The sequence below is a fragment of the Numida meleagris genome, chromosome 1 (assembly GCF_002078875.1).
Source record: "Numida meleagris isolate 19003 breed g44 Domestic line chromosome 1, NumMel1.0, whole genome shotgun sequence".
Classification (NCBI taxonomy): Eukaryota; Metazoa; Chordata; class Aves; order Galliformes; family Numididae; genus Numida; species Numida meleagris.
The window spans coordinates 52,815,310-52,831,104 of record NC_034409.1 but is presented as its reverse complement, the minus strand read 5'-3'; the positions used below and the strand labels follow the sequence as shown (position 1 = coordinate 52,831,104).

At 52.6% G+C, this 15,795-nt stretch overlaps 2 protein-coding genes across 2 annotated transcripts in view; both read left to right on the top strand.

Moving 5' to 3' along the window:
• Positions 827-6,741, top strand: HMOX1 (heme oxygenase 1). Its single transcript, XM_021386279.1, has 5 exons — positions 827-987; positions 1,234-1,354; positions 3,462-3,953; positions 4,456-4,564; positions 6,091-6,741. Exons 1-5 carry the CDS (start codon positions 956-958, stop codon positions 6,225-6,227), a joined length of 891 nt encoding a protein of 296 aa, XP_021241954.1. The 5' UTR covers positions 827-955; the 3' UTR covers positions 6,228-6,741.
• MCM5 (minichromosome maintenance complex component 5) overlaps positions 7,973-15,795 on the top strand; it is a 9,216-nt gene continuing 1,393 nt past the window's right edge. Inside the window, exons 1-13 of the mRNA XM_021386264.1 lie at positions 7,973-8,316; positions 8,572-8,698; positions 8,811-8,939; positions 9,062-9,234; positions 10,706-10,861; positions 11,085-11,251; positions 11,880-12,051; positions 12,167-12,278; positions 13,004-13,147; positions 13,263-13,328; positions 14,258-14,434; positions 15,112-15,224; positions 15,528-15,656. Of these exons, the coding sequence (XP_021241939.1) occupies positions 8,150-8,316; positions 8,572-8,698; positions 8,811-8,939; positions 9,062-9,234; positions 10,706-10,861; positions 11,085-11,251; positions 11,880-12,051; positions 12,167-12,278; positions 13,004-13,147; positions 13,263-13,328; positions 14,258-14,434; positions 15,112-15,224; positions 15,528-15,656 (1,832 nt within the window). The 5' untranslated portion in view covers positions 7,973-8,149. The remainder of the gene's footprint in view (positions 8,317-8,571; positions 8,699-8,810; positions 8,940-9,061; positions 9,235-10,705; positions 10,862-11,084; positions 11,252-11,879; positions 12,052-12,166; positions 12,279-13,003; positions 13,148-13,262; positions 13,329-14,257; positions 14,435-15,111; positions 15,225-15,527; positions 15,657-15,795) is intronic.

Sequence of the window (15,795 nt, the reverse complement as noted above, 5' to 3'; positions counted from 1 at the left end):
TCATGGAATCACAGAATTTTTTGAGTTGGAAGGGACTTTTAAAGGCCGTCTGGTCCAGCTCCCCTGCAATGAACAGGGACACCTACAGCTTGATCAGATAATGAAAGGCCCTTTAGATAATGAAGTCTCCCCAGAGCCTTCTCTTCTCCAGGCTGAACAGCCCCAGCTCTCCCAGCCTGTCCTCACAGGAGAGGTGTTCCATCCCTTGGATCACTTTTGTGGCCCTCCTCTGGATGCACTCCAACCGGTCCATGTCTCTCCTGCGCTGAGGACTCCACATCTGGCCGCAGCACTCCAGGTGAGGTCTCACAGCGCAGAGCAGAGGGGCAGGATCACCTCCCTCGCCCTGCCGGCCACGCAGCTTTGGATGCAGCCCAGGACGCAGTTGGCTTTCTGGGCTGCGAGGATGCACTGCTGGCCCACGTCCAGCTGCCATCCACTAGTACCCCCGAGTCCTTTTTGGCAGGGCTGTGCTTTAAGGGTCCCTGTTGTGCTCCCCTCCACAAAGCAGGGATGTTCCCAACCCACAGAGCAGAGCTCATCCCGTGGCCAGCAAAGCTCCCTGCGACTTCAGACGCTCTGAAGATGCTCACAGCCGTGGGTGATAAAACATTGACACCGGCCTCTTTCAGGGACAGATGCTGCAGAAGCTGCACCCCTTTGTTGGTGCTGAGCTGCCAAAAGGCATCGGGAAAATTCCTCCCGCCTTCTCAGCCGTCCCGGGGGGCTGGGGGGCACAGCACTGGGAGGGGAAGTGCAGCGTGTTGCAAGAAGCCTGCTCACATGAGGTCAGCGGCTGTGCTGCTCACGTGGCCCGCCTGTATAAAGCTGGGAGCAGGAGTCGGGCTACAAAGCGCAGCGCTTCACGTCCCGGGAGCGGGAGGAGAGCTCAAGCCGGGAAACAACCGGGAAACAAACAGCAGGGAAACAGAAGCTCGAGACCAGGCGGAGAAGCATGGAAACACCCCAGCCACGCAGCACTGAAAGGTGAGAGCGGGTCGGGAAAGGGACGGAAGCGCTCAGCCAGCAGCGCTGTACTCTCCCCTGCTTTCAGGCACGCTCCTCCTCACCTCTCCGTGCATTCTTGCAGTGCTCCCCGCTCGGGACGGCCAGCGGAATGCCGGCACTCCTGCCCGCGGCTCTGCTCCTTTTCCTGCTGTCCCCGGCTCCCCCTTTTCCCGAGGTCCCTTTGCGGCAGGGCTGACATCTCTCTTGCTGCTCTCCCTTCCCCAGCATGGCCCAGGACCTGTCGGAGCTCCTGAAGGAAGCCACCAAGGAGGTGCACGAGCAGGCGGAGAACACACCCTTCATGAGGAATTTCCAGAAGGGACAGGTGTCCCTCCATGAGTTTAAGGTAGGATGCAACAGCTCAGCAGAGCTGCTTGGGGACTGTCGCGTGTAGTTAACGGAGGTAAAACAATGGGCAGATATGGGTTCAGATTGAATATGGGGGAAAATGTCTTCTCAGAAAGAGCGGTGCTGCGCTGGCACAGGCTGCCCAGGGAGGTGGTGCAGTCCCCATCCCTGGAGGTGTTCCAGAACCGTGTGGATGTGGCACTGAGGGACGTGGTCAGTGGACATGGTGGGGATGGGCTGGTGTTGGACTGGGTGATCTTAGAGGTCTTTTCCAACCTTAATGATTCTGTGATTCTGTGAATGGAGCATACTGAATTTAGAATGCTCTAAGCAGTTGCAGCTAGAAATAATGATGGAATAGCAATGGAGCAAGGCTGTGAGATCATCTCTGGCACTACGCTTGACTGTGTTTTAGCTGTCACTTGGGTTATAGCAGAGCTGGGATCAGGAGCAATTGCTTAAAGGCAGATTGAGTTGGAGCAAGATATGTCTGCTGCCAGCAGGTAGGAGCCTGCTGCTTTTCTTGAAATGAAAGAGCTATGTGCCGGTACTAGTCTGCAGCTATCCTGGCTAGGGACAGGATGGATCTGAGTCACGTAACAAAGCTGTGAGCAAAAACAAAGCAAACACCTGGGTGAGAAATTCCCGGGAGGCCAGGGGAGCTGACACACAGCTTTGCAAATAGCAGCTAGCGAACCGACCTGTGGTTTAATTGCTTTGTTGTTGAATGGCTCCTTGAAAAATAAATCCACGAGAACAGAAATCAGACCATTTATTTCTGACAGGTTGTATTCACGACACTTAGTCGAGCGTGAGGTCGGTGGCAGGCGTTGACTTCCTGCTGTTAGGAATGGGGCACCGGTCGGGCAGCGGACTTTGAGACGAGTTGGTGATGAAAAAAGACCTCTGAGATTCAGGAGCACGGCTCGGTTTCCCGGGAAATATTTACACAGTGACAGGGAGCGAGATGTGACACCGGGCTTTGAGAAGCGATGGCAGTTTTCAAAAGCCACCTTTCCCACCGAGCCACTAAAGACAACTGGCCAAGTTAATTTTTCTTCACTGGCTGGGCAATGTTTTTGTTTTGTTTCCAGTGAACTGGAGTTATCGTTTAAAAACCTCTTCTTTTTTTATTTACTTTCTTGGCAAACCCGTATACCTGCCCTGACACGTGACTCCTAGGATCTGAATATCAGTTTCCACAACACAACCACTGCCTGTGTGTGTGTGTATCAAAGTCCTGTTTGCAGTGGTGAAAGGCTGCAATCGTCCTGCAGTGCTGACTGCTCTGCTGGGAGAGTAAACTGCTTTCTCTCCAATTCCCCCAAACCTGACTCACCTGTACCTCCATGTTTTACGCGTTGCTGTTGATAAGGGATTTCAGTATAAGCAAGAAGTGGCATGGATATAGATATGTGCACAGCCTCTGCAAACAGAATGCCCGTGGAAGGGAAGAACACAGCCAGATTGTCTTATGCCACGTGGAAAAGCTGCCAGATAGAGGAAAATAGCATGCAAGCTGGGGAAAACAATAACAATGGTTTCAAAACAGAGGGATGAGCGCATAGCTGCACAGTGATGTTTCACAAAGGCATCTTTCAGAGGCCTCCCGTCCCTTACGTCTTGTCTCCTTGGGGCAACCAAAGAGGCATCCCCTCTTCCAAGGCTCCATTCTCAGGACAAGCTGGTTGCAACATTAGCGGGGTGGGTTGTCATCTCACAGGTTCCCACAGAGGGAAGCCACATCCATCTGTAAGCATTCAGAAATGAGCCTTTGGGAATACTCTCTGTATTGACTGGGGGGGATGAAGAGAACAGGCGAGGCGTGATGAAAGTTTCCATCATGTCAAGCTGTGAGAACTTTAACTTGAAGGTGAAGGCATCAGCTTTTAAGGGTAGGTAAGACCAGCATCTGCTGGAAACAGGCTAGGTAGTGTCCCACTGCCCCTTGCAACTCCATCTGCCACGCAGGAAACCTGCAACATAACAGATACGCTGCATAGCATAATACTGAGTGTGTGTGCGTGAGTAACTTTTTTGTTGGTGGGATTTGTCCCAAAAGCAGACAGGTGCACCTGTAGCTCATCCTCTTGCTTCTGTTTCAGCTGGTTACAGCATCCCTGTACTTCATCTACTCAGCTCTAGAGGAGGAGATCGACCGTAACAAGGACAACCCTGTCTATGCCCCTGTTTATTTTCCGGCGGAGCTGCACCGGAAAGCTGCCCTGGAGAAAGACTTGGAGTACTTCTATGGCAGCAACTGGAGGGCAGAGATCCCGTGTCCCGAGGCTACTCAGAAATACGTTGAGAGGCTCCACTACGTTGGCAAGGAGCATCCAGAGCTGTTGGTGGCCCATGCCTACACTCGCTATTTGGGAGACCTGTCTGGGGGGCAGGTGCTGAAGAAAATTGCCCAAAAGGCCCTCCAGCTGCCCAGCACTGGAGAAGGGTTGGCTTTCTTCACCTTCGATGGAGTCTCCAATGCCACCAAGTTCAAACAGCTCTACCGGTCCCGCATGAATGCCCTCGAGATGGATCATGCTACTAAGAAAAGAGTCTTGGAGGAGGCCAAGAAAGCATTCCTGCTAAATATACAGGTGAGTAACAACCAGCCAGCCCTGTCTGCCCACGCCCTCTCCCAAATAAGATAACAGTTACAGGGAACGGCAAAGACGGTATTTCTGCTGTGGAGCTCACAGGAAGTTGTGGATTATAGCAACCTAGAGTGGGGTGGCTGCACTTGTCCTGATCGGGAGCCTAGCAAGCAGTGGGTCTCTGAAGGGCTCTTCTCCCTCCTCCGAGGTTTGAGCAGAACATGTGCAATAGCCTTCTCCTGAGCTGGAAGCTTACCTGTAAAGTGAACAGCCAGGCCCCACAGGCCTGTTCTGTGCAAAAAGCCCAGAGAGTCTGGGGTACAGGGAAGTTGGACTAGATGATCTTTAATGGTCCCTCCCAAATCAAACGATTCTACGATTCTTTGACTTGGGTTGAAAGCTTGCATCTTCCTTTAGTTCCCAAAGTGTCTAGGGCAGGGGCAAGGAGAGCAGCGAAAGCAAAGGAGCAGAGGCCACATCATGAGATAATGTTCTTTCTTCTCAGGTGTTTGAGGCGCTGCAGAAGCTGGTGTCCAAGAGCCAGGAGAATGGTCACGCTGTGCAGCCAAAGGCAGAGCTTCGCGCGAGGAATGTTAACAAATCGCATGAAAACGGTAAGGCATTCCCAAAGGCAGACGTTTAATATTGCCACTTGCAGTTTGGTTTTCCTCCCTTCCTCTGATGTTGTTTGTAACATCCACTGAGAACTGAGAGTGAGGCGCTTGCACCAGCCTTCACCAGCAGCCAGTATGTAGTACAAAGGGTAATGGTATGGGCAAAGCTTCTTCTAGGTATTACAGAGCAAGGATGGCGTATATGGGCTTCCCAGAAATAGTGTTAGTGAGGGAGCAGCGCAAGAAGACGCTCCTTTCTCCTCCTTAAAGGTTATAGCAAGGGTAAAGGCTCATTAGCCAGAGAAACCTGGCCTTGAGCTCACAGAAGCACAGACTGCAATTTTGGGCCCAGCAGATCACCTGGAATGCTGACAAAAGGTTCTTGGCACACAACCTTGCTCAACAGCCTTTCTAAATCTTCTAAATCTTCCTCTGGTCATTTCCTTGCCTTTCAGAGGTATTTATTCAAAATACCTCCGGAAAAGCGTGCAGAGTTTAGCACAAGTGTGGTTTTCTGGGTGGTAAAAATAGCCAGCTCGAAAGCGGTGAATTTACAGCCTGATTTTACAGGCTCGGTTTTGCAAAGATCTCCACCTACTGGCAAGTGCTGATCCTGAACTGGGCTTAGACTGAGCAAGAAAAGCAATTACTTTTTTTGAAGTCAGATTTGTTGAGTGAGTTAGGAGCAGGCTCACGTGTTGACAGAAGAGAGTGGTTTCCCTGATATCGTGTGCTTCTAGTAGGAAAACCCTTATCATCTTACCATTCTGAAGCTGAAAGAGAGATTTTTCAGTGCATACCGGATTGAAGCAGTTTTCCCATGGCAAAGAATGAAAAGCACTCTGGTCTTGCACATCACTAAGGAAGTTGAAAGCAAGTTCTTTGGAAATGGCAGTAAAATTTCTCCATGACTCTTTGCTGTCCCTTTCCCAGTAAGCCTACAGAAATAGGATTTTTGAAAAAAATGGTGTTGGATGAGGAATCCCATTCTGGAGTTGTACAGGGCAATTATTGGTTTGGTGTACTAAGAAAGAGAGGTGATGTGTTGGAACAGGGAGGTGGTGGAGTAACCGCTGCTGGAGGTGTTCCAGAACCGTGTGGATGTGGCACTCAGGGACATGGTCAGTGGGCACGGTGGGGATGGGCTGGTGTTGGACGAGGTGATCTTAGAGGTCTTTCCAACCTTAATTATTCTGTGATTCTATGAACTCTATGGATCCTGTGATTCATAGACTGTTAAACCAATTAATTGCATTTTATTGCGTTTCTAAGCCAGTGAGGAGACAAGGGAAGAGTCCTGCACCCAAGTACAGGCAGAGGCTTGTGCACCTTCGTAACACATATGTCAAGCTGCTTGCTCCCATTCTTCATCTGCCCTGAGAGAGCAGAACCCCCTGCCGCTGATTTCTCACCAGGCTCTGGGTTCTCCTCCTCCCCTGGACAGCTCCACCAGCTCTGCTCCAGCACTGAGGAGAGCAGCTTACCTCCCACTGTCCTCATCCACGTGTTTTTCCTATTTGCACTAGGTCCAGCAGCTGGGATGGAAAGCGAGAGGACGAGCAGGATGCAGGCAGACATGCTGACCACCTCTCCCCTGGTGCGGTGGATCCTGGCGCTCGGCTTCATCGCCACCACAGTTGCCTTGGGCTTATTTGCCATGTGAGCGAGCAGGACCTTCGCCTTCTCTTCGTGCCTTCCCTCAGCCTGAACTAATCCACCTTCCCCAGTCCTTCTAGGGAAATTCCCTTTGACTGGGCACTGTGATCTCGGCTCTGCCACTAACATTTGGAGACCTTTCTCTTCAGAAAGCAGAGTGCTGCGAGGGGCTCCAGGCCCTTTCCCTGCTTGCTGCAAGCTCTCCTCACAGACTAACAACATCACCACCAGGACCAAGGGCAGGAAGAGCCTAAAACCAACGGCCAAGAGCTGCAGTTGTTCTACAGAGTATCTGCAATAATCCCACAGGATCAGAAATGCAGCTTTGACACCTGTCTTGCCTCAGAACTACGCAGATCCCAGAGCTCTGTTTGCTCAATATTTTATACTGCTAGATAACACTGTGATCACTGTTTCTGTGGAGCCGCACAGCTCCCATGGGCTATAGAACTGTTTTACATGACACTAGCAGGTCTGTGTTAACTCTTCTTCCAATCATTTTTCTTTTTTTTTTTTTTTAAGAGACAATGGTTGTTGAAGATATAGTGTCATTCTTTTATCTGATTATATAATTTATATACATAATAAAATTCAATGTCAAGTCTTCAAGCCTGGTGTTTCCCATTGTTAAAGAGGAGGAAGGAGGGGCCTTTCCTCCCTCCCAGCTTTGCATGCAGTGGTTACAACAGAGGGAGGTGGGAGCTCTCAGAACCAGCCCTGTTCCCACTCTGCTCCAGCACCTTCAGCTCCTACACGCTTCTTGAAATAGAACAACATTCTGTGGTTGTACAAAGTACCTCTAACTTTCCACCGCCCAGACACCAAGAGTATATCAGGCCCTGACCCCACCTCACAGCTCCAGCAAATGGGGAACAGGCATGCAACAGCAGACCTCAGTGCCAACCATATCGACCCCAATACCTTCCAGGACCTGGGGCACATGAAGCCAAGCCCAGCAAGGTGATAAAAAAAAATCATGGGTTGGGTTGGAAGGGACCTTAGAGCCTACTCAGCTCCAACTCTCTGTTGTGGGCAGGGCTGCCACCCACCAGCTCAGGCTGACATGGCCCCATCCAACCTGGCCTTGAACCTCCAGGGATGGGGCACCCACAGCTTCTCTGGGCAGCCTGTGCCAGTGCCTCTGAGTAAATAATTTATTCCTAACATCTACCCTAGATTTCCTCTCTTTTAGTTTAACTCCCTTTCCTCTTGTCTTATTGATGTCTCAGTGCAAATTACGTGCCATTTTTGCCTAATTAAGGTTCTTGCTCAAAGTTACAGTTCTGCTTATAACTTCCAGAAGCACTGCTCATCTATGATAAATATCCTTCCTGGCCACAAGACTTCTGCAGTAAGGGCAGCATCCTTGAAGTAGGGGCACAAGTCCAAAACAGTAACCAATCACTAGAGACCAGGTGACCTTAGAAAACCTGTGTCCAAACATGGACAAAGTGAAAAGGGAAACTCCTCCCCAGAGGACACCCATGCAAGAGCAAAGACTCGGTTATGCCTGTGTCTCCCCCCGCCAGCAATGGTTTCACCTGCCCCCCCCCGCCCCGCGCCGGAATGATGGTACCGCCCGACCGCCATTTCGCTTCCCTCCTGCCCTTCTCCCCCAGATTTCGCGCCAAACTGCTCCCAGCGGGCGGGGGCGGAATGCCCCGACCAATCGGAGGCAGAGGCGAAGCCGCGCGCTTCCAGCTGGGGCGGGGCGGAAGGGCGGCCGGGGCCAATCAGCGGCGGGGTGCTGCGGCCGGGCCAATCGGAAGCGGGCTGCGCTGCCGTCCGGTGTCCGGCGGGCGCTAGTTTTGCCGCGAAAAAGTTGGTGGCGGTGCGTGGCGGTGGCTGTGGGGCTCGGGACGCCGCGGAACGGGACGGGGCTGCCCGGTTCTGAGTGTGCGCTCGCCCCGCAGGTGAGGTGCAGCCACCATGTCGGGCTTCGACGAGCCCGGTATTTACTACAGCGACAGCTTTGGGGTGGACGCATCGGCGGACGAGGGGCAAGTGCGGAAATCCCAACTGCAGCGACGCTTTAAGGAGTTCCTGCGGCAGTACCGCGTGGGAACGGACCGGACGGGCTTCACCTTCAAATACAGGTACGGTGGGATGTGTAGCAGCACCGGCCTGCTCTTCCTGTGGAGCATAGAGAGCTCCCTGTAGGGTGGGCAGTGTTGTATTGGAACTGCTGTGCCAGGGCTGGTGGCACATCTCAACGTGTTTGGGGTGGAAGGTTTGCCCACGTACCACCCGATTCCCTTAGTGCTGTTTTCCTCATGTGCTTTGCACTGAGGCCTCCCCGTAGAGTCCTGTGGGTAGCCCTGACCCGCAATCCTGCGCCTGCTGCCTTGCAGGGATGAGCTGAAGCGGCACTACAACCTGGGCCAGTACTGGGTGGAGGTGGAGATGGAGGACCTGGCCAGCTTTGATGAGGATCTTGCCGACTATCTGTACAAGCAGCCTGCCGAGCACCTGCAGCTGGTAAGGGATAGAATGGGCAACGTGGGGAGAATGGGCAACGTGGGTAGAATGGGCAACGTGATGTGCTGGCATTGTGGTGTAGGGGTGGTCCTGACGGCTGTTCTCTTTGTAGCTGGAAGAAGCAGCGAAGGAGGTGGCAGATGAGGTCACTCGTCCTCGTCCCGCTGGGGAAGAAGCCCTGCAGGACATACAGGTCATGCTGAGGTCTGATGCCAACGCGGCCAACATCCGCAGCCTAAAGGTGAGCCTGTGAGACCATAGTCCCACAAATGTAGGAAGTGTCAGCGCATTTCCTCAGCACCACGAGTTTCCTATCTATCTTCCGGTGGTGTTTTCCTCACCTTCCCTTCTTTTCCTTTCCAGTCCGACCAGATGTCCCACCTTGTCAAGATCCCTGGTATTGTCATTGCTGCCACCCCTGTGAGAGCCAAAGCCACCAAAATCGCCATCCAGTGCCGCAGCTGTCGCAACACCATCAACAACATCGCAGTGCGGCCGGGTCTGGAGGGCTACGCTCTGCCCAGGAAATGCAACACGTGAGAGCTGACCTGGGGCTGTGTGGGGCAGGTGGTGGGGCAGAATGGGCTGTGTCACAGAGTCATATGGGCTGGGAGGGACCTCTGGAGATCATCAGTCATCCGGAGTAGATTGGAGAGGGAAGAGTCCAGGTGGGTTTTGAGTATCTCCAGAGAAGGAGACTCCACAGCCTCTCTGGGCAGCCTGTTCCGGTGCTCTGTCACCCTCACAGTAAAGATGTTTTTCCTCATGTTTGTATGGAACTTCTTATGTTCCAGTTTGTGCCCCTTGTCGTACCAGTGGACACCACCAAGAAAAGCCTGGCCCCATCCTCTTGACTCCCCACCATGAGATATTTATAAGCATTGATAAGATCCCACCTCAGCCTTCTCTTCCCCAGGTGGAACAGTCCTGGGCTGTCAACCTTTCCTCATAAGGGAGATGCTCCAGGCCCCTCATCATCTCGGTGGCCTTCTGCTGGGCTCTATGTAGAACTTCCCTGTCTTTTTTTTGAATAGGGGAGCTCCAGTTGCCCCATAATTCTTCTTTCAGTTCCTCTCCCACCTTCCTTACCAAGTTCTTATCCTATTCAAGCAAACTTCTTGCTTCCACATCCCCCTCCCTGATGGTCTGTTTTCCATTAAATTCTGCAAGGATACTTTGCTCCTAATTTCCAAATCCTGCTTTACAGCTTTTACTGCCTGCACGAATTGCAAGCATTAGGCTGCTGCCGTGCTGCAGCATTCACATGGGCTGATCTTGATGGATTGTGTCTTTGAACTCAGTCCTGCCAGTATTTATTTTCTCTGCCTTATCTCTAAAGCAGCCTGAGAGGCCTTTGGGATAGGCATCATTCCTGCCTGGCTCCTGATCCTTGGCTGCGCAAGTGGGTCAGCACAGCTGCCGTGCAGCATCTCTTCCCTTTTCCAGTGGGACTTCTCCTCCCTTGTGTTTTATCCTCCCAAAAAGCCCCATGGCTGCCTGCATGGAGTCAGGCACTGATGGTGCTCTGCAGAGGAGCCATCAAGACACAGAGCTGCTCCCCATCTCCCAGAGCTTGTAGTAGAGCAGTGCAGATAGGCAGAGCTGACGTCTCGAGGGACTGGGAGGTTGATGGCAGCCTTGTCACGCTGCTAATTGCTTTCTCACCAGAAACCACTTAGTGTTTGCCTCATGCATGAGGTTATAAAGAAATATGCCCTGTCAAGGCGTTGAGTCTATACTGTTACCTCCTGTGTCATTAATGAATTACCTTTGTGCTTGCTTTTAGCTAGCAGGAGAGAGGGAGGTGCTTCTGGGAGTATTCAGGGGGAGCATCACTGTGCTTTGGGTTTGTGCTGATGCTCTGATGTGCTGGAAGCAGTTTGGAGAACCTTTGGGCTGGTGACGGTCCCTTTCTGACCTGAGAGGGGAGGGCTCTGGGTACTGTGACCACTGTCCACACCCCTAGTGCTGCCCCTGGCTGACCTCTCCCCATTGATCTCTGCACAGAGAACAGGCCGGACGCCCCAAGTGCCCACTGGATCCCTATTTCATCATGCCGGACAAGTGCAAGTGCGTCGACTTCCAGATCCTGAAGCTGCAGGAGTCCCCCGATGCCGTGCCACATGGGGAGATGCCCCGGCACCTGCAGCTCTACTGTGACAGGTGACAGCTGGGTCTCTGGGTGGGCTGTGGCCATGCTGCCATGTCTCAGGGTGATTCTGCAGCATAACTTGCTGCTTTTTTCTTCCTCCCCTGACTGACTGTTGTTATTGTAGTACCATTAAGGTTGGAAAGCACCACTAAGATCATCCTTGTCCAGCCGTGTTGGTGGTGCCACCGGTTTTCCCCACCACCATCCTTTGCTTTCTGCTTTTAATCCTCTTAGGTACTTGTGTGACAAAGTTGTCCCAGGGAACAGAGTCACCATCATGGGCATCTATTCCATCAAGAAGTCTGCCCAGAGCAAGAACAAAAGCCGAGACAACGTGGGTGTGGGCATCCGAAGTGCTTACATCCGCGTGGTGGGCATCCAGGTGGACGTGGAGGGCTCAGGTGAGGGCTGATTTTGGTGCCTGTCTGGTCTGTGTGGATAGCTGGTGTTGGGAGAGCCCTCTTTCTGAGCAGGGCAGTCCAGTCAGCAAGATCTGCACAAAATCCCAGCCTGTGTCCTTTTCTTTTGTTTACTTAGCAAAAGGGTCAGTTCTGGTCCAGGAGGTCTGGCTTGCCCTGGGTGCTGTATACCCAAGTGTATGGTTTTGTCTTAGTGGTGTTAAATGATGAGGCTTCAGCCTGAGTCCTCCAGGGTATTTCAGTTCTAGTATCTTATTGATCTTTGTGGGAATTCACTAAACCATCCCTGAGGATCCGGGCTGAAGTCAACGGTTAAAATAGAGCTATGTATTTGAAGTTTGGTTCTGACTGTAATTTCTCTCCAGTTCCTCCCAGCTGCTTTGCCCAAGATCCTTGCTTTGTTTTCTTCCAGTCCCTTTCCCTCACACAGGCTGTAACGAAGAGCCTGCCGTGCTGGGGTAGCAAATGCCTGCCCTCTCCACCCTTCAGATCTGGTGGCATTTGTTGTGAGATGCAAGAAGGGCTTTTGGTGGTGGCAGGTGTGAGAGATACAGTGTCTTTTCTTTGAAATGCCCCTTTGTTCACTGTTGCTTCATTCTTTCCTGCGCAGGACACAGTTTTGCTGGCGCAGTGACCCCTCAGGAAGAGGAGGAACTTCGCCGCCTCACTGCCATGCCCAACATCTATGAGATGATTGCCAAGAGCATCGCGCCTTCCATCTATGGCAGCACCGACATCAAGAAGGCCATTGCTTGCCTCTTGTTTGGAGGCTCTCGCAAGAGGTGGGGAAAAGCCAACGTGATGGTTTATACAGTCTGCCTGCCGTTGTCAGCAGTGCTTTGCTACCAAGATAAAGGCTCACTATCTCCCCCCTGTCTCCCCACCCTGCTGCTCCAGGCTCCCGGATGGGCTGACCCGCAGAGGAGACATCAACTTACTGATGCTGGGTGACCCTGGGACGGCCAAATCCCAACTGCTGAAGTTTGTAGAGAAGTGTTCGCCCATCGGGGTAGGTGATATGAGGTGTCCGCTCATTTCTTCCTTCTGCTCTCTGCATGCCACTGAAGACCACAGTCGTGGCAGATTCCCACCCTTGCATCCCCAGCGAGAGCAGCTGGTGGAGGTGTGAGCTGGAACTGCTGGTGCCAGCCTGGGGGAGATGGGGCAGAGGGCAGAGGGTGAGGGAGGAAAGGGGAAGCAGGTAATCAATGCCTTTAATTGTGGGATGAGTCGGGCTGTTTGCAGACGTCCAAGGACGTGGCTGGTGCTGCTGTTTATTATTGAGACTAGATGGGCAGAGGTGCTGCCTGGTCAGGACAAATGAAGCTGACTGCACCTCAGGCACAGAGCTCCAAACTGAGCCCAGGCATGAAATTATGTTTTCAGCTCTGTTTTCTCATAACCTCCATTAAAGTCGGCCTCTGACTGCGTTGTTTCCTCAGGGGGAAAACAAAGCTAATGCAGCAGCCCATTGAAAAATGAATCACTCCATGTCCTGTACTTAATACCTGTATTTGTATGTCTGCAAGCCCTCCGGTATGTCACAGCTCCTTGGTTCGAGGCTTGGGACCATGCAGCAGTCCCAGTCTGCATGCACTTCGGCACACGTTGAGGTGTCTTCCCCTTGAGCTTTGCCTTTCCTCTCACAGCTCTGGCCGTGGCATGGCAGTGCATTGGGCTGCTAGGTCCCGTGGTGGTTGATGTGCTGACCCTCCTTGTCCTGTGCACCGCTAGGTATACACCTCAGGGAAAGGCAGCAGCGCTGCTGGCTTGACAGCCTCGGTCATCCGCGACCCTTCCTCCAGGAGCTTCTTCATGGAGGGAGGAGCCATGGTGCTGGCAGATGGCGGAGTGGTGTGCATCGATGAGTTCGACAAGGTACGTGGGGTGGGCAGAGCTTGGCGCCCAGCTGAAGTCTTCCAGAGGTGACTGATGGTGGCTTTTTTTTTTTTTTTTTTTTAATTCCCTCCTTGTTTCTCTCTTGGGTGAGAAGATGCGGGAGGATGACCGTGTGGCCATCCACGAGGCCATGGAGCAGCAAACCATCTCCATTGCGAAGGTGAGAAGCCAGCAGGCATTGCTCCAAGGCAGGGGCAAGTAGTAAGGGCAGGAGCCTGACTTGCTGACCTCTGTTTCCACATGAGCTTCCATGCATCCTTTGCCAGAATTGCCCATTTCAGAGTTAATTCTCCAGGCAGTGGTTTTAATGGGTTATTAGTTTCTGCTCTGAGGCCAGTAGGTCCTGCCAGTGGGCTGTGCTCAGGTGCATTTGCTCAGGTAAACTGAACCTAGTGCCAGATCTTCTCCCGTATCAGTTTCTCTTCATTTCCACTGTTGAACTTCTTTTCTTGCAAATCCTCTCCCTCCTGGTCACTCTGGCTCACCTCTGAGCTGTTCAGTCCCTTGTCACAGAGCTGCAACCGTGACTTGTCCTTGCTAATCACTCTTAACTGCCCCTCCTGCCTGCAAAATCACACAGAGATTTGCAGTTGCTTATCTCCAGACACTTCATCCATTTGATCTTCTGCTGCCCTCCCTTTGTGAGTCCCCTTTGCCTCTCAGGCAGTTTCTTATGGCTTTTTTTTTTTTTTTCTGCACTGAAAATGTTGTAGCAGCAGTGCCTTGGGCACTTCCCCTCAGGGCTGCATTCAGCCCCAGTTTCCAGTTCTGCTCGTGCACTTGAGGGTTGTCTTACCAGGAGGATTTACATGAAGTTGCTCCATGCTCAAGTCTCAGCAGAAGCCAGTTTTCCACCAGAAGGATGCGTGGGCCCAACTCGTCGGGGCCCCTCGTAATGGACAACTCCTCTCTGATGTGGGACTGTTACAGTGCAATTGAGTGCTACTTAAATGGGCTTTCCTTACGTTTAAGTGCTTGAGGATGAGTTCGTGCATAATGCTTAGGCGCTCATACTAGGAGTTAGTAGTCTTCTAGTCCTGCTGTTGTATGCACATGATCTTGACCCCATCTGTTCCTTCTTCCCCGCAGGCAGGAATCACAACCACGCTGAATTCCCGCTGCTCAGTGCTCGCAGCTGCCAACTCCGTCTTTGGGCGCTGGGATGAGACTAAAGGCGAGGACAACATTGATTTTATGCCCACCATCCTGTCTCGATTCGACATGATCTTCATTGTCAAGGATGAGCACAATGAGGAGCGAGACATGGTGAGTTGAGGCACATGGGCTCTGCTGGGGCTTGAAGCACGGGAGCTTACACAGCCATAGTGTGGGGCTGAGAGCCTGGGGAAGAGGCAAAGCAAGCCTCCGGGCAGAACTGATAGCAGCCTCTCATTGTCTGAAGGGGGACTGTAAGAAGGAAGGGGACAGACTCTTTAGAAGGGTTTTTTGTGATGGGACAAGGTGAAATGGTTTCCAACTAAAAGAGTGGAGATTTAGGTTGGGTATAAAGAAGAAGTTTTTTTTACAGTCAGGGTGGTGAGGCACTGGAACAGATTGTCTGGAAAGGCAGTGGATGCCCCATCCCTGGAGATGTTCGAGGTCAGGCTGGGGGTGCTCTGAGCACCCTGATCAAGCTGTAGGTGTCCCTGTTCGTTCCAGGGGGATTGGACTAGATGGCCTTTAAGGGTCCCTTCCATCTCAAGCAATTTTGTGATTCTAAGGCCTCTGCCTTGCCAGACTGAAGCAAGGCAATCTTCTTATTGTCCCATGATTCTGGTTGTCACCATAGAGCCAGGCATGGCCACTGGGAGTAGGGTTGGGGGACACCTTCTTCAGTATCAACAGAGCTGTGCTCTCTGAACTGCCACCTGCTGCCCTGTTTTTGGGGAGGACTGGATCACACGGAAGTTTCCCTGCGGCCTGACTGCTCCCTGCTCTCCTAGACGCTGGCCAAGCACGTGATGTCCCTGCATGTGAGCGCCCTGACGCAGACACAGGCTGTGGAGGGTGAAATCGAGCTGAACAAGCTGAAGAAGCTCATCTCCTTCTGCCGGACGTGAGTGAGAGGGGTGATTTAGGCTGTGCCCATGTCACGTGGCGTTGCTGGGGTCACGTTGTGTGGTGAGGCAGATGTGCAGCCTAGGTCTCGACCTGCTGCATCTGCGTCTGCCGCCAGAAGCATGATGTGTAAAGCAGCACATGCATCTTTGAGTGAAAGGTGTCTCTGAGGATCGATAGGGGTTAGGTTTGGAAGGGCTCTATCTGGGTGAGCTGCCAAGAGGGGATGGGAGTGAGAACAGCTTGGAGCACGCAAGGGACATCCTGCCCAGGGTGCCACCTCTCCTGTCCCCTCTTGCAGGAAGTGCGGCCCTCGGCTGTCAGTGGCAGCAGCGGAGAAGCTGAAGAACCGCTACATCCTGATGCGGAGCGGCAGTCGGCAGCACGAGCAGGAGAGCGACCGCCGCTCCAGCATCCCCATCACTGTCCGGTGAGTGCCATGGGGCTTGGCCCTATGTGGGGAGGTCCTCCTGTACCCACCGAAAACCTCAGGGTTGCAATTGAATCATGGTGTCACCTAGGATAACCCAGAGGGTTGGGGTACTGGGTTTTGGGAGAGCCCACTGTGA